General features: G+C 42.2%; 1 protein-coding gene across 1 annotated transcript in view; it reads left to right on the top strand.

Annotated features, from left to right (window-relative positions):
• atrnl1a (attractin-like 1a) overlaps positions 1 to 22,090 on the top strand; it is a 312,150-nt gene that overhangs the window by 249,678 nt on the left and 40,382 nt on the right. Inside the window, exon 28 of the mRNA XM_069659074.1 lies at positions 7,584 to 7,679. Within this exon, the coding sequence (XP_069515175.1) occupies positions 7,584 to 7,679 (96 nt within the window). The remainder of the gene's footprint in view (positions 1 to 7,583; positions 7,680 to 22,090) is intronic.

Raw genomic sequence — 22,090 nt, 5'->3', positions numbered from 1 at the left:
TTTTTACTTTAAGCTGCTGGACCGTAACATATACTGTCACAGTCACCCTTTTCCTCTGTTCCTCCTCATATTTGCATTTCCTCTTGAGGCACCCAGCAGACACCGTTTCACAAGGGCACTGTACTGTGCTCTTCATCAGTCCCTGAAGGCTAAACGGGGATACCTGGGTCGACCGTTTTCGTAGCCCTGACAACCCTGAAAGAAAGTTTAATTTTAACACCTCTTGTAAAACACAACTTCACTACTGAAATTTTGTCTGTCTGTGGATTTGGAAACAGAAAGAGTTATACGCCCTGTCCAGACATGGTTGTTCCCCTCCTATCTCTGATTAAAACATTAATCAGACCTAAACCTGCAGCCTTCTGGGGCATTGATTAAACCATCTTGTTAGGTTACAGATTGACTGGAGGAACATGGACGCTGATGTAGCATTACATCTGCAGGGGGGAACGGGGGCTGTAATGTTGGATGAGAAATGTGTGGTTCAGAAGGTCCACATCAGCAAACTCTGCTGTGTGTGTGTTTGTTCTTGTTTATCTGTGTGCATCCACTTCACCCGACTTCTTCATGTCTTTACTTCCTGTTTTGCTCTCTTGATAAGGATTCATTTTTCAACACATTTCAGCATTTTAATTGGACATTTAGAAATTGGGTTACTTGGATGAGGCTGTTCTTATTCACTGATCATTCTTATAACTACAAAGTAATGCACAATTAGTCAGATATAACCTAATAGGGAGTCAATTTGGAGGTCTTACTAGATTCCTCAATGCAGGCTTTTGTGGAGGAGCAACTTAATCTAATGTTACACCATCTGTTGATGGCAGTGTATGATGCTCAGAGCAGCTGCCCTAACTGGCCATGGTTGAGATGATGTAGTAGAAAGACTGATATAGTCCAGTTGGGGCAGTGGTCAGGGTTGATGGATGGGTCAAATAACACAGGATTTAAAGCCAGGATACACTTCAATAATAATGTTCATTTATTATTTAAACCACATAATGATTTCTTACCTTAACTTTACTATGTAATGTTTTTGCTGATGTTTACCAAATGTTGAAACAGACCCTGAAACAGATGCTAGAAAGACACTTTGTAAAAATTGTAAATGGACTGTACTTATATAGCGCTGTTATAGTCTTTCGGACCACTCAAAGCTGCTTCACTACATGTCACATTCACCCATTCACACAGAATCATACACTGATGGCAGAGGCCTAAGTGTCAATCTCCAATCAGATCTATGCTCATTCATACCCGATGGCTATGCCACCAAGAGCAATTTGGGGTTCAGTGTCTCGCCCAAGGACACTTTGACATGTGACTGTAGCAGTCAGGGATCGAACCCCTAACCTTCTGATTGAAAGACGACCGACTCTACCACTGAGCCACAGCCGCATTTATAGTACATGAGAAGGCAAAGTGCCGAAGTAATCCTGTGATAATATTTGACGAGGGGGGGAAGAGAACGCATTGGACATACTTACGTAGGAATGCACAGAAAAAGAGAGCATAACACAAGGCGCTGGTTAAGCTCAGCAGTTTAATCGCGCATCCCATATACGGAGGCTACGGTCCTCGATGTGGTGGGCCCCAGGTTTGACTCCCACCTTCGGCCCTTTGCCAGGTGTTATCCCCACCCACTCTCTCTTCTCCTGTTTCCGACACTTTGCCGCCCACAGGATACATTGAATAATAATGTTCAAAGTCAGTGGACATGTGTGACAGATGAATAAAGTCCTGGATTTATTTGTGTTCTTGGATAGAAAATGAAAACACATATTCTGCTCGAGCATACCGTCCAAAATAACACTTCCATTCTGTGTTTTGTTTTTGTTTACAAATGGGGTTTTTTTGCCAGAAAATACAGGTTACATGCTGCCTACCAGCACACATACAACTATACACATTTACATACACACACAGGCTTTCAGATGTGTCGACGTTACTGTAGCTTTCACCTCACAGAGCTGATGCGGAGTTTAATTGCAGCCATAGTCGCAGTTAGCCACTCTTCGTGTTGTGAAACCCGTCATTTGCACAGGAGTGCATCCGAAATCAGCAAACAGCACATTACACGGATATTTCCGATCCGTCTAACAGGACTGACAATTTGAGCTTGCAGGTGCTACTCTGGTTGAGCCGCGTTCTGTGAAGCATAATTCGCCATGTGATTGGCTTCATTGTTGCAGCCTCTCGTTTCTCTCCCGGCTGTTTCTGCATCTGTTTGTCCAGCTGAGACGGCAGGATGGATGCATTAATGGATGTTTGGATGCCGTGCCTCACACTGTAAACACAGGGGACATTCAGTATGTAGTAAAAGCACAGACAAACACATGAAGAAAATGTTAACTTTCATTTTGAATTTCAGGCATCTGGCTAAAATCCTTGAAACCAAAAAACTAAATTTTCCTGCTCTCTCTCCCTCAGACACATAAACCCATTTAAGTCTGTCTGTTCTCCCTCTTATTTTGTCGTCCACTTTTTGGTCTCTAGCATTGCTCTGCTTGTTTACAGCACAGCAGAGTTAATTAGCCATTTTATGGCTGATTTACAGCCCGGCAGGCAGACAGAAGATGGCCGCTGCCTTGTCCTTGTTGCCCACTCAAGGACTTGTCAAAGGGGGCATTAAACACACAATACATGAACACACAGACAAGTGGGCTGTTTGTCCAAAATTAACATGTGCATTGTATTTGTTTGCATGTGTATATGAAGAGTAGTTATGAAAAAAAAGAGTCCATAGGTACACGCACTATACGCACATGCACGTACTTGCATATCAACAAGGCTCTAAAATTTAACACAGTGCTGAATATTACTCCCACTTTTATGTCCTTACATAATTCCACTGTCTAGACTGATTTGTCAGGTTGTAACACACACACACACACACACAAGTGTGACCCAACTCACCTTGACCAGTTTATCTAATCTCAATAACACAGCAGCAGTGGCTTTAGGGAAGACAGAGCTGAGAAAACACCTCCATGACTCAAATTCACAGATGGATGCACCCAAACAAGGTATTAAAAAAGTTCACTTCTGTATGCGAGCCACCAAAGTTAACAAAAAGTACACCTAACAAAAGTATTTCTGGAAAGTTTTAAAGTGATGTACCGCAGAGCGACCTGTAGTAACTGCAAATGGACTGTAAGAATCCAGCATTGTATTTTTCACTTCTCAGACAGGCACAGAAAATAGTGTTCCAGTTTCTAACCTCTGCTAGGAGATTCAGGCTAAAACACTATGAAACTTTGTCCATTAAGATTCTCAATAATATATAATGAAGGATGTCAGCCATGGAGGTTAATATTGAACCTTTATTTTACCAGGAATAATCCCACTGAGGTACATGGGAGTCCAGACTAAAGCAAGCAGACATTGCATCAAACAGTACATTAACAGCATTTAGCATTCACTGGTCAAATGATCCTTAATTCTGTTCTTATAATCTTCCAAGCTAGTAACCCGCTCCAGTTTAAGGTGACCCTACAGCTCAGACCAAGATGAAGGAGAAAAAACAAAGATTATTTTTTTGGCTTTTGCCTTTATTTAGGAGTAGAGAGTGAGGGATGACATGAACCAGATAATCAGCAGGCCAGGATTCGAGCCTGCGATCAGTGCGTCGGGGACTGTAGCCTCTGTATGTGGGGCGCCTGCTCTACCGACTGAGCTAAACCAGCGCAACAACAAACAAACTTTCTCACACAAGATGCAGCGATGTGTGCGGAAACCCAGACAAATTGCAATGCCGCATGGTACAATGAGCCAAACATTTTCAGTGACGATGAGGGAGCATGCATGAATATCACAGTGGTCAATAATGGATAAAAATGTAGCTTGAATTCTTTTTTTTTTCATGCAACAAAGTAGAACCCTTACTTCACCCTCAGTTTTTTTGTGAGGCACTTATTGTGATGATGTGATAATTGACAGACAGGTTTTCCTCCCAGATATTAATATGTCAGTATGTGGCTGTTGTCAGAAGGTGTGTGTAAACTGTTTCATGGAAGCCATGTTGCTGTGAATAATGTTGCTATGTGTTTAAGGAACTTCAGGACAGAGTCCAAATCAAATATCGCTCCTGAACCATTGAAGTATATCTAAAGTGATCCTTTGCTCATATGACTTATTTGAAGTTCTCCCCACCCCTCATCCCCAAAAGAGGCAAAGCAGTTGGAAAAGTGGAGACTGAACTTCTCAGTTCTTCTTGAAATTACCTCAAGTTTGCATCTTTTTTTGAGGGAAGCAACAGTAGAAGCTGTGTGATTATTCATCTTGCCATACTGCTGGCAGACATCTTTGGAAAGAGATTGGGTTGGATTGGTTGGTGTGCCAAGAGTGTCCTTTACATCAGAGAATGATGCACGTCTTCCCTGCTCCTCCAACAGTCAACTATGGATACATAGATAGATGTACAGTCTTAAAGTAGCCCTCACATGCTCATGTGGATATCAAAACCTGTTTGGTCACAGTCATTTCAAAGTTAGCTGAAATGAGCTTCACTTCAAAAGCTCTGTCTTTGCAGCATGTGTGGACAGGAGAAACAATTACAAAAATCATTATTAATCATTATTTCAAAGTAGCTGGTGAGTGATTAATAGAACATAAAAACAAAGATGCTCGCCCACTTATCGAGAATATGGTGAGGGTCTGGAATTAGCACCCGCCACCCGCATTTGAATTGCGAGCGAGGGCAGGTAAAATCGTCAGGCCGTCCGCCACTTTGGCAGACGGGGAATGTGCACGACAGAAAGACACATTCAGAAATATAAGCGTACGATTGGATAGAGCCACACATTTGACAGTCACTCAAACGCTCAGAGGGAGGGAGGGAGCGGGTGAGAACGGACTGAAGTGATGTCGTGAAATGAAACTTTGATCATGAAGCCTGATTCTCCTCTCTGTGTTTATCAGTGAAATATATGAACTACACAGCATATGGGGTTAAGCACCGGAAATGATTACAGTTCAGTCAGACAACTCACGTTTGTATAGATTGACATGTTTATTTAGCAGCATACATAGTTTGTTTGGCGTCTAAGCTCCGACCTCATCAATCTTTGCAGAATTATTTTCATGCCGATTTTGAGGAGTGATGAGATGAGATCTCTTAAACCCCGTAGTCGGAGCCTGCAGGTGGATGCTGGGGTGGTGGTGGGGCTGAAGTCAGAGTGCAGACTGGTGCGATAGCAATGACAGAGCAGAGGGAGAGAGTAGAAATCTTACAGCTTAAATAGACCGCCAATTTGGGAGGAAGTGTTTTCCTTTGACTGTGGAGATGACGCATGTCAAGTGTGAATCAGTGCAGCTCGAGTTGTCTGCCTGAACTAGCTCGCAGGCGTCGCCCCATTCTCTCCCTCTCGTCAGTTCGGGATCGTACCGTAAACTATTAAAAACTTAGATGCAGACTCCATACTGAATAAACACAGACACCATCTGTTTGTATTGACGTGCGTGTGACCGTGATGTATGCGGCTCTGCCTGAGAGAAATTTGTTTAGGAATCGATAAGCAGAATCGAATTTCTTAATGATTCCTTCAGAATCAGTGTTGGGCATACGATGCTTCAATGCATTATCATCACACTGTAACAACATGTAATGTTTCTTGTGCAAAGATATTAGACAATATATGACAATATTATTTACATGAAATAATGTAATAATATTTTTCTTTTAATTAGCGCATGGATTTCAAAAGTGGCAGACAAAAAAAAATGACTTGCCTTTTTTTTACCCATCTCTGTTAACGAGGATGGTTTTTGGATCACAGCAGTGACACAATAGTGGTTTATGCACTGCAACCCTGCAACAATATCCCTAATTGTCAAAGACTGTTCCCGTTGGCAGAGTGTGATCTCACCCTGCATTGACAGAAGCCCCCTTACCTTGTAAAAACAATGAATTATCATCCTCGTACAATGAAAACACAAATAATTCTCTCCAAAAGTGTTCCAAGAGGATATAGTAGTCATCCACAGCTCACAGTACACAGACACACTCCGTCTCTCCCACACCCTCTCACTGAGGATCTAACAGATCTAAGCTGACATCAGCAGGAGGCTAACAGCAACGCTAGCGAGCACACCCTGTCAACCAGGCAGCGTTAGCATAGCGCTGACAGCTAACAAGAGAAGACATCACATTAGCCGGCACGGCGGCGTACTAGCAGAGCAGTTACCGCCGCCGGAGCACCTGACTGTGCTGATGTAGCTACAGGTGTAGTGTTCACTCATGCTTAAAGAGTCTGACACTGGCAAGGGTGCAGCCGGCGGCGTAATGGCACAACACCTGACAGCTGGGTAATGTCAATGTGCAGCCTTTTCCCTGCAACAGGAGAGGACGCAGAGGGGCAGACGGTGCTTCAGTTTGGGTAGAGGTAACAGGGGGTGGAGGCCACTGACATTTAGGAGTTAGTGCATCTTCTTTTCTTCCCTTTACTTGTTGATCTGTCTTTGTTTTAGTGATTATAATTGCTGTCCATGCTACCTTGTCATGCTTCCTTTTCTCGTTGCTGTTCTTAAAGGTCATATTACTTCCGTACCGCCTTCCCTTTGTCTTGTTAATACATAAAAGTTCAGTTTTATGTCACTCATACTGGTAAAAAAACAACAAATTAAAGTTTCCCTCCTCAGTAAGGGTCACAGTCTGCAGCCCAGATTCTCCATCTGCCTCCCCCGGCATTGGTTTCACCTATCAGACATGTGTGTGTGTTTGGCGGGGGAAGCACCAGGCAGATTTTCCGCCGAAACAACAAGCAACATACTGATGATTAGAGCTTGGCGCATAATGGACCCGAAATGAGTTTGTTTTGCGTGAAACAGGTGGCCACCCCCCAGCTAAATGTAGAAACAAAACCCCATTAACATGTCTGTAGTGAAGTGGAAAGAGCCGGGGAAACGGGGCTTTTGATGGAGAGGAGGGCAGGCGAGGCTTTTTTTTGTGTGTGTTCTCAGAAGTTCAGGTAATAGACTTTCCTTATCTTGATTATAGTGTGTGTGGGTGTAGCTTACTTTTCCAACTAGGTATTCAGTATACGTGTTTGTGTTTTCAGTCGGGGTGTTCAGACCTCATGCTGATAAAGGCCCCGCCGCCCGCCTTTGTTCATCTGACATTTCCTCATTAATGAAGTTCGCCCGCCCTCCTCTGCCTCCCCTCTGACTCCCTACATGCCCCCACCACCTGCCATTCCTCGCTCTTCTTCGCCTTCCTCCTGCGCGTCTATCAGCTATTTTGCTTTGATCTCTGCTCCCCACTCCTCCCCTCCTCCTCTCATCCACTTTCGTTGGTGTTCATCTGCTGTCCTGATCTCTGTCTGTCTGTTTGCTTCTTCGCCGCTCTCTTACCCTTTACCCGATTTCACCCCATCCCTATTTGGACTCATAACTCTTAAAGGGGAATTCCAGTATTTTTAAGGGTCGGAATGACTTACAAAAAAGTTTTCGGAATTGCTCCAGCTTCTCAATCACTTTACGTGACCATGCGCCGACTGTAAAACAGGGTATATTTTCATAAATGTCCCTCAAAATAACATGTTGAATTAAAAATGCTTCCTTTTATTTTCTGCCTCCCTCAACAGCAGCTGATGAGAGAGCGGCAGCAGATGGCGAGTCGTCCCTTTGCTTCGGTTGCTGTAGCGCTGGAGGTGGGCGGCGACCAAGAGGAGCTGCTACAGGTCAGCAGAAACACACAAACATTGATGCACACACACAGGCACAACCAAGGAAGACACACCCACACAAATGGATGTCATCGGGTGGTGTGGAATTGAGGACGAAACACACACGCAACGGCAGTGTTTCCATTTCAAGTTTGACACTGAGATTGACACACACAAACAAACACTGCTTTGGCCCTCTGACCCTTTGCCATGAGTGTTATCGTAGGCCTGCTGTGTTTGTGGATACACAACAGGACAGGGAAACTGTAAACAAACCGGCAGTGCGATGAAGTTGCATTCACTGTTCCAAGTAAGTCAGTGCAATATCCTGATAGATTTTTGATTTAGAGTGAAATAAAAGTCTCTGAATATCCATAGAAATAGACAGAGGAGGTCCGAATGTAGATTCATTTCCCCTGTCAGATTCAAGCTGGGTGGAGCTGCTCACCAAACCCCCATGTACTTACTGATGTAGACAGATGTTGCCTTGTCTTAACTGGACACAGAGACATATCGAAAGGCCGAATAATAGACAGAATCTCGCAATAATTTTTGGCTTTGGAAAGTGCAATGGGTACCACTGAGAGGAGCCTGTTGTGATTGGAGTGGAAACGAGTTGTGATTCATCAATTTGGCTGTGGTTCAGAGAGACAGTCTGACATCATTTGGTTTGTTTGGAACGCCCAAAGCTGTCCCACAGCGCAGTCCACGGCCAAGTCAACATCGACCCATCATCTATTCAGAAAGGATGGCAGCGGCTGTACCTATTGTTTCCCGATGAAGAGGATTGCAGTGGGTACGTTCAGCTGTAGTGTTGTGGACTTGAATAGTATTCAGCACACGCGGAAACAAACAGAATCCTTGGACTGAACTGAGAGCTCTGAATCATCAGTGTCACTGAACAAATGTGGAGCTTTTTGCTTGTGGAGCTTCTGTGGTGAGTCGAGGTGCCGTTGTTAATTCAGCCAGAAAAGGTATCAGAGCAATTCTTGGTGGTTGCTGAGCCCTAAACCTTACAAACAACACTTATACAGACCAAGATTTGTACTAAACTCAAGCCTATTGAACCAACAATAGTCTAAACTCCCTTCGAATCTGACTGAGCTAAAGCCAAAGTTGGAGAACAGTAAATCCATAAGTTGAAATCATAGAAGTATGTGACACATGCTCACATGGGTTACAGCCAATAAGTGTCTTCTTGTGATGCACAAGGAACCCTTAAGCTTGGAGGTTTTAACATTTAACCTTCTTTATACCAGCGGTTCTCAAAGTGGGGTCCGCGAACCATAGCCTTGGGGTCCGCAAAATAATTCAAATTAATTTATAATAAATTATAAAATTGTGCTGTATCATTAAAAAGTGCATGTCTACAGATGAGGACCATTTGCGCCAATGAAACAAGCATATTGTGTCCATTAGTCCCACCCATGTTAGCTTCGGACCAATAGAAACTGACATGATTGTGACCCATCAAGTCAATCTGTCGTGAATTACTCAATTCACTCAGGTCGCAACGAACCGTTCCTGCGGCTGTCTTGCTGCTGGTAATTTTCTGAAAGCTTTTAGGATCAATTACTGGAAAAGTATAAATGCTGTCAAGTTGAGTCCACAAGCAGTTTGGATAATGTTCTCCCCTGTAAGGAGTCCCTGGCCGCCAAAAAGTTTGAGAACCCCTGCTTTATACCATAGTCTGGGTAATTACTCCAAGTTGAGTGGCTGCAGTGTGTTAATTAATTCCTGACAGTTGGAACCCTATGGGATGGTAGTTGATCATTTTTTTTACTTATTAGTCAAATCCATTAATGATACCAGGGAAACAAGGTCCAGCTTGTTAAAAGCTGATGTGGAGTGCATGAAAACATAACGTTGGAAATGACTGTGGTATAAGCGGGATAATGCCCTTCATGGTGTCCATTATCAGGAATTTATGGACTCTACGGAACCAACTGTCCTAGCCTCCACGTTCTCCATAAATTCCTGATAGTGGACACCTCGCCAGGAATCATTCCAGTAACCTATTCTAAACACAGCTCACCTCAACAACACCCCCATCATGCCTCAGGAAAGTGACGTTCACAACGGTTGAGGACTGAGAGGAGAGAGTGCAGCTGCTTTCAATAGCCCACTTTTCATTTAGCTGTCCTGTGTGACAACAGGCCTCTCTCTCTGTTTGCTGGCACCTCACCTTCACCCACCGGCCCTGAAGGGTCCTCATGGGGCCCTGTGGCTGGTGGAGTGTGGGCCCTCAGAGAGGCAGCTGGGCCCCCCCTCGGCTCGTATCAGCCTCTTGTACAAGGAGAATACAGAGCACGTGCAGCATGACAGTGGTACTTTCCTCCAAATCAGATGTCCCCTTCGCCTGCGGGGGAGGGGCAGGCAGTCGTTCAAACGTTCGGAGTCACCTCTGTTATGAGATCTCAATGACATTCACATGCAGAGTTTAGATAAACAGAGGGTGGTGGAGTGGAGTGATGCTGTGTGAATAGCAAGTAGGCGGGTGTCCAGTGTGATGTGGGGACATGGAGGTATAGACAGGTTAAGGCAGCTTACTGGTTTGTTTAGCTGAGCCAATGTCACAGGCTCATACATGGAGCAGGATAGAAGAGGGCTGACATATGAAACTGACCTCTCTTATGAGTACAAGTCTTAGTAGCAAGAGCATGACATTGCTTATTCTCTTTTATACTATTTACATAGAATATGCTGAAATGTTTTAAGTTGTTTAAAGTAGCAATCTCGAAGATCTCAGTTTCATTCTCTGGTGGTTCCTTTACCATGTATGTTTGGACTGCACTTTAAAGGTGTGTCAAGACCTGAAGTGAGGTAAGCATGCATGTGCTGAAGTAACATACACCCAGGTCTAATTTGTTTGTGAGAAAATCTGTCGCAAAACCCTTTAAGTGATGAGATCCTCCTGACTTCTTGGCCGTTGCATCAGAAATCGTCCAACCAAACTCTAGTCAAAAAACAGACATTTTAAAAGTCGTTAGCTTCTTTTGTCTTGTGGAAAGACTTTTTACTAATCTTCATCATGATGTATTCACTAGGGCATCATTTTCAGCCACTTTATTGCTATTAAATCAATGACAATTTTATTTATTATTGGTTCACACCCTTGAAATCAGTATTTCAGCCAGTTTGTGACTTGCTAGTTGCGGTGAAACTGTCAATCACCTGAGAGGCAGGTGTTCTGCAGTTGAGGCAGAATGCCAGTAGCTTGTAGCCCCCTAATTAGTCTTGACCTTGCCAACAGGCCTTTGAACTGGGAACTTGTCAGCCGAAAGTAGCTGGAAGCGACAGTGAAGTAAATCCACACATATAACAAAAACAATAACAATAACTTTATTGATCCCAAAAGGAAATTCATCAATATTTCCTGGAGTAGGCGTTAAAATTAACCAAGCTTTTTGCGTCTCCGAGTGAGTGTATAAACCCAGACACGAGAGCAATTCATTTTATTAGGAAAACAATCAATTCTAACTTTGATGACAGCTTTCTTATTATATCATAACCTGGTCCAAGAAACAGCTGAATGGAACATACCCATCTGTCTAACCTTTCTTTGATGTAACCAACAATCCTGTTGGAAGCAATGCATTGTTGGATGTGAAATATTACCCCCCCTAAGTCATCTCTTTCAACCCCTCTTATTTCACACTGGAGACGGTGACAGATGTTGCAGGAGATTTGTTGCATGCGAGAGGTCAACCAGTCACGATGAAAGCCAAGAGAACAGCCAACACTGATGAGTTAGATAATACATCAATGTTCCATTAATGGTTAATTTAGGAGGTTAGATAGACTTTTCTAAAGATTTTTTTTTTTTTCTTTTTTCAGCATTTACGACTTTAACAACAAATGTGATTGAAAGAACCACATTTAAAACAGATTTAGATTGATGCAATGAACTTTAATATGTACACTGTATGCAATAAAAACTGATTACATACTATGCAAATATAAATTCTGGCTGTGTAACACTGTGCAGAGTTATTATAGTTTTGACATTTTCATTAGTGTTTATTTCTATTTAGTCTTTCATTTTGTTTTTTGATTTCAGTTTAGTTTTAGTTAGTTTCACAAGTCCATAAGTAGTTTTAGTTTTATTTTTATTTTGAGGAATTGACTAGTTTTAGTTTAGTTTTCGACCCTGAACAGGATAAGCGGTATAGATAATGGATGGATGGATGGATGGATAGTTTAGTTTTTATTCAGTTTTCACGTTAGTTTCAGTTTTTCAGGTATTAAGAGGAAAGCCTTGATTAAAGAAGCTGAAAAGGGTTGGATGAAGGAATGCATGACATCAAATATGATTTTCATTCGGCCTTGTTATTAGGCCAGTGTCTCTCGAGAAGTCAAACATAGCAGGACAAAGTGGTAGCTATAGCAACCACAGTGTGAAGCGAGGGGAAAAATGAAAACTAAGCTGATTTTTCCTGCAATTCTATTTAGTTGTAGTTCGTGTTGCATTGTTGATTGTAGTTTTTATTTAGTTTTTTTGAAAATTGTTGTTTTTATTTTTGAAAAAAAATGTTTTCACTGCTAGTTTGAGTTTTAGTTTTCGTAAACTATAATAACCCTGACACTGTTTACACATGCTGAAAGGCATCTGATTCTAATAACTGCTGTATATCAATCTTTTACTCAGCAGACACTGTTGGAATAGGTTCCTTCTCCCCTTTAAAGTCAAGCCATATCACATATTTATTCAAATCTCCATGGTATGAGAATAGATTTCATTTTTAAACTTAGCAATCACACTTTAATACAACCTGCCCTTTAGTTAATGAACAAACAATATCACAATGTTTACAGTGTTTTGCACATTTATCCCCCTGCCACAAGAACGTGAAAGAAGCAGAAGACTTTTATTTTGACAAACTGCTAGAGCACGACTCATAAACACTACAGTGGCTCTGGTGAAGTGTGTTGTGGACGTGTGAAGAAGGGACAAAATATGGTGCATACAAATTCACCAAAGTGCAGGAAGTGTAGTGTTTCACGTCCTTGAGGACAACTCCCAACACCACCTAAGACAAAACAGACCCTTGCCTGTAACTTTCTTTGAATCTTTTAGCCTCTAAGTTTAGTGATATAATCAGTTTGAGATATTCTGTAATTCCAAATCCCGTCTCCTCTGATACCCACTAACCCCTCCACATATCTCCCGGCCGTGTCTGAGGTATCATGTCCTCACACAGTTTTAACTGAAGGTTACAGAGACAATGGTATGAAGGCTATCAGTACATGATGCTTAATTAGTTTTAGCTCTTCTTTGACCAGGTTGGACTTAGCTCACATCAGTTTGCTTCATGTGCCTTTGAAAAACCTCCGGAGTGCCTTCCCTTATCTCTGCCTGAGCCTGGTTTCCATTTCATTCTTGAAGGTGAGAGACAATCGGGCAGAACGCTATCTTCACACTGAGGTTAATTACACAACATCTGGTTCATAGTCGAGCATGCAGCTTAGCATAATTGTGTAATGAATGAGGGAAAGGGACCATTTCCATGCTGCCCCGCTATTTTATGTTGTCCCGATTACGCAGAGCAACAGAGTATGGGAAAACAAATAGAGTCATCATCACCCCATTTCATGCCATGTTTAGACAGCGAGCGAGGAACACAACACCTGTTGTTTCCACGCTCACACACTGATTTGGTCTGCAAAGCACAAATGGGAAGGAATGTAAATTAGAGGAAGAAGACATAATTGCATGGAAAGTAGTTTGGTGTGATTTCATGGAAGATTAATGCAAAAGCAAAAGAAATATTCTTTTCTATTATACGCACACACACACACACACACACACACCTTCTTCCATCACATATGTCATTTAAACACACAACTCACAGCAAAACATGGGAAAGCCTTTCCTTCACATTTTGTCAGGGTTTGAGGTTTAAAACAAAAAGTAGAGAGGACCCAGGGGCAGGCTTCGGCGGATCATTTATTTGAACACAAAAACCAGGCAAAACAAATGCTTACTGTGAGTCTATGTAAGAAATCCAACAAAAGTAATAAGAGATTCCACAAGAAAATAATCCATCAGGAGAATAGGTAGACGCAAGACATGACAAACACACAGGGGAGCACAGAGACTAAATTAACTAGGAGGCAAGGCTAATCAGACACAGGTGAGGCAATCAAGGGGCAGGTGAAAACTATAAGGGCAGGGCACATGATCAAACAAGCGGGAAACACAAGAGACAGTGTGACAAAGTAAAACAGGAAATGATCTAACCAATGAAACACAAATGAAATACTAAACTAAACAAGGCTAAATTGTGACAAGAACACAGAATAAAGTAAATACAAAACTAAAGAGACAAAGTGACAAGGTAAACAGGAAATAATATCCGAACACCAAAATACAAATCAAAACCATAACTAAACTACAATAACTTAAGACTATTACCACCCTTCAAATCAGAAAAAGTAAACCCATAATGGTGCAATTAGACACTTAAACTATCTAAAGAAACTTTACACAAAGTCAACCAACAAATCCCAAAAATTAAAATTACCTAGTACTTTATAAAAAAACATTTTCAGACCCTCACTGACATATCATGCAGTTTTCACATTGTCATATACTGTGCCATTTTAACCAAAGCACCATGTCTGGGATTCTCAATATTCTATCAGTCCACTAACATTAAATATTGCCAAATATGAATATAAATTTATTGTGGACTGTTTTGGCGCAGACTTAAACTCATCAGACCATGTAATCTAAAACTGCAGCAGAACCTGGCTGAGCACTCTGCAGGAAGGATTCTGAGCCTGCCTGGATGAGTTCCTCTGTGCATCGGTGGAAAATGGATGCATGTGATACAGACAACACAGAGAAAGAAAAAATCATTATTAAAGGCTAGATCGAGGTAAACAAGTATAGCAGCGAGTAAATTAATTTGGGAGAGAACTACGAGTGGAAGTGGGCCTAAAAGTTAGTCTTTTCTGAAGACTAGATTAAACAATTCACTTTGCCATCAAGATCACAATTAGTACATTGACCCTCTGCAACTATTTGTTGTACCATGTGTAGTTATTTAACTACACTCACAAACATGTTTGGTTAAACCTTGACATTTATTAAGTTAACTGACATCAGATTAACAATCATTAAACAGAAGTTACAGAAGCTATGCTTAAAAAAGTGAAGGTTGCTTTTGTGCAACTGGTTCATGCGTGTGCTAGCAGTTGTTCCTCGAGTATTCCTTATAATCTCATCATGATTCTCTATTAAAAAGTCTTTATATATAGAGCACTTTTAAAATCCAAGTTACAAGTGCTTCACAAACGCTGCATCTCTTTGGATACAGCTTATGATGCACCTGGATACATCATCAGTGACGTTACCTTGGGTCACGATTGGTTTCAGGTCTTTCAACAGTCAGACACCCCCACCTAGGCAACCCAGCCGGGGTTGATCAGGCCCCAGCTTGTGCCCGTGTAGCACTACCCCACCCACGGCTCTCCTCTCCTGATCCACAGCCACCTTGAAGCAACTTCTGTTGCCTCTATTGCCAACTTGATGGCCCTTTGCCTACTGGCCCCTGGGATGCCAAGCATGTTGTAGGCCCTGCAGAGGGACTGGCCTGCGAACCCTCTGCAACCCACCTCAATGGGCTTGGAACTCGCTCACCACACATTACTTCTGCACTCTTCCACTAGCTCAGTGTACTGAGCTCAGTTGTTTCCCCAGGTCAACCTTCAACTCCCAGTCTTGTGCCATTGCCAGCAGGCCAGAGGAGGTGGTCCTGGCTGCTGATGTTATCTTTTCCCCAGCCATGACAAAAGCTATGGTCTTCTTCACTGGGCGGAGGCGCTTGCAGTGGCTAATCCCACTGTTGATGGTGTCCGCTATGCCCTTCAGTACTTGGTCATGGCCCCGGTGAAAGCGACCCTCACCCAGGGCCTTGGAACAGCAGCTGAGGATGTGCTCCAGGGTTCCTCTCTTTAGGCACAGAGGGCAAGCTGGTGACTCCACCTTCCCCCAGCAGAACAAGGTGGATGGGCTTGGTAGAACGTCATAGACAGCCTGGATTAGGACTTTTATTCGATGGGGCTCAGCCTTCCAAAACTCACTCCATGAGACTTGCTCCCATCTTGTCCATGCTCCATGCTTCACAAAGGCAGCATAAAACAGGCCGTCATAAAGTCATAAGAGTATCCTGTAAACAAATGCATTAACCGTTACAACAAATGTGGGGAAAATTAGTTTTATGTAATTTCTCTAGACATGGTTTACATGAAAGCGTGTGTGCAAATACACATCCATGCGCATACTTCACTGACTGCCCACCCACTATCTGAGTCATGATTTATGTCCTGTAAAACCACATTCTGTTGCCATATGGGTAAAAATACTGTATCTTCTTGCACAGTGGAAACAGTTCAATCCCCTGAGCTTCCCTCTTGGGTTTCCTTTCAGAAGCTCCAGTCGGCAGCGTCTGTGTTCAAACCACAAAGTCCGTTACTCTCCGTCTCTGTGAGAACAAACGATTTAAGGATCCATCACCAAACTATGTATAAATTCATGTGGACGTGTAGTGTGCTTAGATTCCCCGGCACACATGAGGGATGAACTTTAAATGCTCTCCAGGTGGTTTGCCTTCAAAGACGTAGTATCCGTCCTCTGAAAACTCACAATTACAGGCACTCCTGGAACAAGAGCTTTCTGTATTTGAAGAAAGTTTTCACATGGGGAGGTGTCTGAGCGTCTGTAATGATACAGACAGCGTGTGTCACAGCTGGAAAACATTTTAAGAATTACAATTATACTCTTCAAACAAAAAGAAATTGGTGGACTTTTGTCAGTGTTGTGAGAAAAAGTTTTTCGCTTGGAGGTGTCTGGGATGGGTTAATGATACAAACTACATGTGTCACAGCTGGAAGTAAAAGTGTCGGTCTGTGCAGTTTCGTCCAAACTTTGTAAATTATCTGCTATGATTCCGGGTGAAAAGTCCAAACTGACTGGAACCACATGCTATTTTTTGCAATGTCTCACTTTAGAAAACTTTTTGTGCAATAGTTACTGTGCTGTTATGCTGCCTTCTTGCTCTTTCAAAGAGCCAGTTCACCCATTATAACATACAGTTTTGGTATCTCTCAGTTCAGATGTTTTGGTTTTATTCATCCAGGCTTCAAGGTATCTGCTATCTCTAAGATGTTTGCCTCCATCTAATACATTGGAAGTGAATGTTATGTAATGTTAAAAGTTTTTATTTCTAAATTTGAACCTGAATTTCTAAAACATAAATACAAATATAAGATACATCAAGAGGTATTTGAGTTGGCCTCATCTCTATTTACAGATTCTACATAGAAATGTAAAATCTGTAGGCAGGGATGTGGATTTTAGGGATGGCAAGTTTTCTGGTTTTCGTTCGTACTACGCTTGTAGTCTGAGTAATATTGACCAATCAAGTATCAGCAGGCTGCGGCGTATGCAGGAAAAACAGTCCGTGGGGAGAGCAAAAGCAGGCAATCCATCAGCGGCTATCTGACAACGATTTAGCTTCATATTCATCTCTATAAACAGACATCTGCATGCTAACCACTTCTAGATCTAAAATTCAAATTCAGCCTGACGCGGTGTCACAAAAGCCATTCAGCGTTCAGATTTCCCAACTTCCTTGAATGCATCAGCATGATCGAGCCGACCTCTGTTCAACAAACGAGCATTTTAAAAGTAGTTTTCTTCTCCTCTTGAGGACAGACCTGACTAAGTTTGCATTTTTAGTTTTTACAAATCTGCATCACGATGTTGTTACTTCAGCAAAGGTAAGATCTGTTAATTAAAGTCAATCACAACAAAAAGGGGTTCTTTTTCTGTAAACAATGCAGCACGAGGAAAAGGAAGTTATCATTATCAGCATACAATTATAAGTACTATTTGTCAGTTTTTGGAATCTGATGATGTCACTTCCTGTTTGGTCTTATCATGGATCTGCAGCAAGCTCAGACAGACATGCTCTGGAGGTAATCCGATACCATCCACTGTGAAACATCGTAGAGGCAATGCTGTAAGTTGTTTAATTTGACAGTAGAGGTGTTAAAGATAATATATATGTAATTATTTCCAAGAAACATTACATTTATTTTAAGTTATTAGGAAAATTCTAAGCTTAATCCAAAACTGGACTTGGTTGAATTTCTTGAAGACGTTTCACCTCTCATCGAAAGGCTCCTTCAATTCTAAACTTAACATGACCTGGGTAACTAAAAAGTTTTTACCAGCATGTAAACGAGGAAGAGTGGAAGAGTAAACACTAAAGCTTATTGTTCTTTATTGACTACGGTTTAACTCGGTGTTTAGTCAGAGTTGCAACGTCATGATCATTCTGAAGTCGTAAGATCCATACTTTGGGTATCGACATCTTGTTTTTTTGGAGTCCGAACCTGCTTTATCTTCCGTCTTATTCTAAATGGGACCATCATTTATTAAATGAACGACATGCAGTCTTAAAGAAGACTTGAAAGTAGCGATTGAGACCATGAATTAATTCGCCAAATGTTTAGTGAGGTAACAAATCAAGTGAGAGGTAGAGTCATTTTCTCATTGACTTCCAGTCAGACTTGTCTATCTATCCCCTGCAGGCCATTATAAAGAATGCAGGTTATGCGCTTCTGCATTGGCTTCACTTTGGAAGCTAAGAGGAAAAGTGCACGTCTTTTACAAAATCTATGTTCATTATATTTAATGCTAATTATAGGACCAAATTTGCAAAGAATAAAGAATCATTTTTTTGCGGAAAGCTTGCATTTAACTCACCTGATGACCACCTCCACCTGCATGGCTGTAGTCATCACTTCCTTTACTTCCAAAATATAGCTCTATATAAATATAAACCTATTTTTCCATAGTTTGATGCTTTTATTTGAATAGTAAGAAGGTGATAGTACACTGCCTCCTGCGCCTTATTACCTCAACCCTCTGTTTTTAAACACCAGTAAAAACCACTACATCAGAGTATATTGCCCTTGTTTGCAGCTACAGGCCACCTCATCCACTCCCAAACTTGATCTGGGCTTTACAGCGTGTCATGGCTGCATTACTGAACACAGGCAGAGTCATCAGCATAAATCGATGTTTCCTCTGCCTCCATAAAGTACCGCCGTTACGTCGTAAAGCTGATGAGCCCGCAGCGACTAGCATCTGCACGCCTCCGCCTGCGAAGAGCAGTTCCCACCTTTTGCCGCTGATTAACGGCGCTCTCCCGTTCTCCATAACGCTATTTAAAGCAAAGAATGAATCAATTTCATATCTCGTGTTTTAATGTGGCGTATTTATTCTTCAATTGCCGGGATTTAATATGCCTGAGAAAGGAGGGTTGGTGGGTGGAGAGGGATGGATGGATTGAGGTAGGGGGAATGAAGGGGAAAGGAGCAGATAAAGAATATTTATGACACCTGGGAGTAATATATGTTTGGTAGAAAAATACACAGCTAAATACTGATTTAGCCACAGTACCTGCACACACACACACACAGGACTGCAGGGCTTATCAGATAACACAGAAGCTTCTATCAGGCAGAGAAGACGAATGAGAAAAGGTACAAACCCATAAAAACACACACACTTATTAGCATTCATCGTGTACAATAGCATGTACGCTCCCTCGGTTTGCTTTGCCGTCACCTGTGGCTCTCTGTGTGTATCACACGACTGAAAGGCACACACGCAAACACACAACGCTGTTATTAACTCAATAACTCACACCTCTGTCAACACTAACGAGGCTAAAACAAACCCATCCCTCTTCATGTTCTGTTTGCACTTAAACAAAAAGACTTTTCTTTCTTCTTCTTTTTGTCATCGGGCAGATTAGAGAAAGTGTCCGGGCCTCGCAGTGGCTGGAGGAGAAGCACCTGCTGCAGCCTCAGCTGAGCAAATGTACCGACGCTCTGAAACCATCTCTCTTATCTTTTTCTTTCTCTGTCTCTCTGAGGTATTCTTCAAACCCGTTTTTTTTCTCAGAGAAAAATAGGAGGGCATGACCACAAAATCATACTCCTGACATACAACGTTTTTCTCTCCTTTCTTTGTATTTTTTCAAACCGCAATTTTGTCATTTTGCAGTCATCAAAGTAATTCAGAGTGAGCACAAAGATGTCAAGCGCTCATTTCAGGAGAAACACAACATTTTGGGTTAAGTTATAGTGCTGGAAAATTACAGTTCGACCCGTTGACCCGGCTCACATAAAACACAATGAGCTGCTGCGGAGAAACTTCAGAGCTGGAAGGTGTTGTTGTTTGCAGCACAGAAAGAAAAAGAAAATGCAACTTTTGAAAGAATCTCTAAGCGCAGAAGTTTCACTCCCAGTTTGTACTGGTGAAAGTGCTGACTTGGTATGAAACGTTAAATCTGCAGACAGTAGACAAGTTAAATAATATATAATACAGACAGTGGGAGGGTTTGGCAAAGTCTGTGTATTTGTACTCAGAGCAATGCAGAGGCAACAGCACGGTGGACTGTAAACTTTGCAAACCGAGTCTGAAATGACCACAAAGCTGACGTTGAAAAAGGCAGGTGAAGGGTGATAGGAACGGTGGGAAGCTTCACGCCAAGCAGTGTGTGACAGGGCGGGCTGTTGGCTGCTCCGACGCTCTCTGCTCTGGTGACTAATAGTGAAAGTGGCTAAATCACCAGTGGTAGCGTAACGTTAGTCTTGCTAAGCTGCTGTCTGAGACACTTTGGTGCGCTGGGATCTTACCTCGATTAGCATGAAGCACACTACCTTTTCTCTGAATGTGTAGATGTTTTCACAACACTGGTTCCCGTAAGGAAGGAAACATAAGGACTTTTAAGACTCACAGATCCCGCACATTTGCATATTTAACAGCAGAACAGCTTCTTGTGTTGGTCTGAAGCAGATGTTCACAGATATGAGAACTTCAATGACTGATTGTTTTAGTTACTTTCATTCTCGCCGATCCTCCTCAACTCTGCTAATCCAGATCTTAAACAGTCTCTGGCCCAACCCAAGACAGCAATACAATTCATGCTTGACAAACCCCATGCACTAACACTCAACACAAGAGAGGGATTTGGGAGTGACAATAGATTTCTATATGCGGGGAAGATTTGAATCAGAGCCAACAGGCAGAAGCTGGGTGGGGCTGAATGTAATGCTCAGAGTGGAGCACTTGCCAGTTTTAAACAGATTGCCAAGTTGTCAAAGGTGCATTTGATATAAAGTGCTTAGAGAAATCTGTTTTAATTTGTAAAATAGCAGTCAGATTAGTTTAGTCTGAACTTCTTTGCAGGCTTTGCTTCGTTTTAGGTTCTTTAAAACCACCTTGACAAGAGCCAACCTCCAAGCCAGTCAATACCAACTCATGATATGAAGCTGAACATCCTTCAATAGACAGAGCCTTAACTTAAAGGGCCAGTTCGCCAATTTTCAACTCTTAGTCCTATCATGCTATTATGGGGAGCTAATGCCATTATAGTAGGGAAAAAATGCAAGGACGCTATCCGCTTCTCCAGTGGGCCCTGGAAAACTTTCGCCAGACTATGTCAAACACGGCATCTGTCGGAGGCCAGGGAGCTCGCTAAACTACACTTCCTCAATCTAGGACGCCGCCTCTGATGTCATGTCTCGTTCAAAATCGTCAGGTTTGAAATGTAGACTGCAGACCTGAAGGTTTTGTAGACGATCCACCGGTTTATTCTCATCATATTTTGGATTCATTGCCTGCAGCTAAACTTCAGAATTTAATTCCAGCATCTCTTGCTGGGCTGTTCCTTTCAGAGGGAGGGGAACAATGCATGCTGGGTGTTGTAGGAATGTAAAACGGGCAAAACCACGAGCTGTTTGTACAACTTTCTCCACAGCTATGGCGCCAATTTCAAATATTATTGCTTCTATGGATTACAGAGAACACCAGCTTTGACTGACAGTGGCTTCTTCCAGGGGAGAATTTCTCCTTTAAACTTTAGTGAAAACTTACCAAAATACCAAGTATGTCAGGCTAAATTTTGGAGAAATTTGTGCACACAAGAAATCTGGAATCTAGTGCAGCCAAAAACCTGGTGTCTTGGATTTAGATATTTCATCCATAAATTCACTGTAAATACTTCAGATGATCAAGATGATGTCTCTACTCTGTCAGATGTAAAAAGCCACATTTCTTTTTCAGCCCTGCTGCCAATCAGAGCCCAGAGGGTATTTGAGGCTGTCAGATGAGCCAAGAACCTGTTGTACTTTTATTTCCTTCTCCTTCCTCCCCTGCAGAGGAGATTTTACCTTGAGACGTCAATGAGGTGACCAACATCTTGCTGATGAGGCACAAATACACACACAGAGCATTCTTTTTGTTTCGTTCCTTTATTTTTCTTTAACAACTCTTATCAGTCAGACACACGTTCTTGTTCTGATCTTTAAAGCACATCTGGCCCTTTATCACCATGTTAAAC

The sequence above is a fragment of the Semicossyphus pulcher genome, unplaced genomic scaffold (genome assembly GCF_022749685.1).
Source record: "Semicossyphus pulcher isolate SPU_LCO1_2020_fin unplaced genomic scaffold, fSemPul1.0.p SCAF_12, whole genome shotgun sequence".
In the NCBI taxonomy this organism is placed as follows: domain Eukaryota; kingdom Metazoa; phylum Chordata; class Actinopteri; order Labriformes; family Labridae; genus Semicossyphus; species Semicossyphus pulcher.
This window is presented reverse-complemented; position numbering and strand designations above follow the sequence as displayed.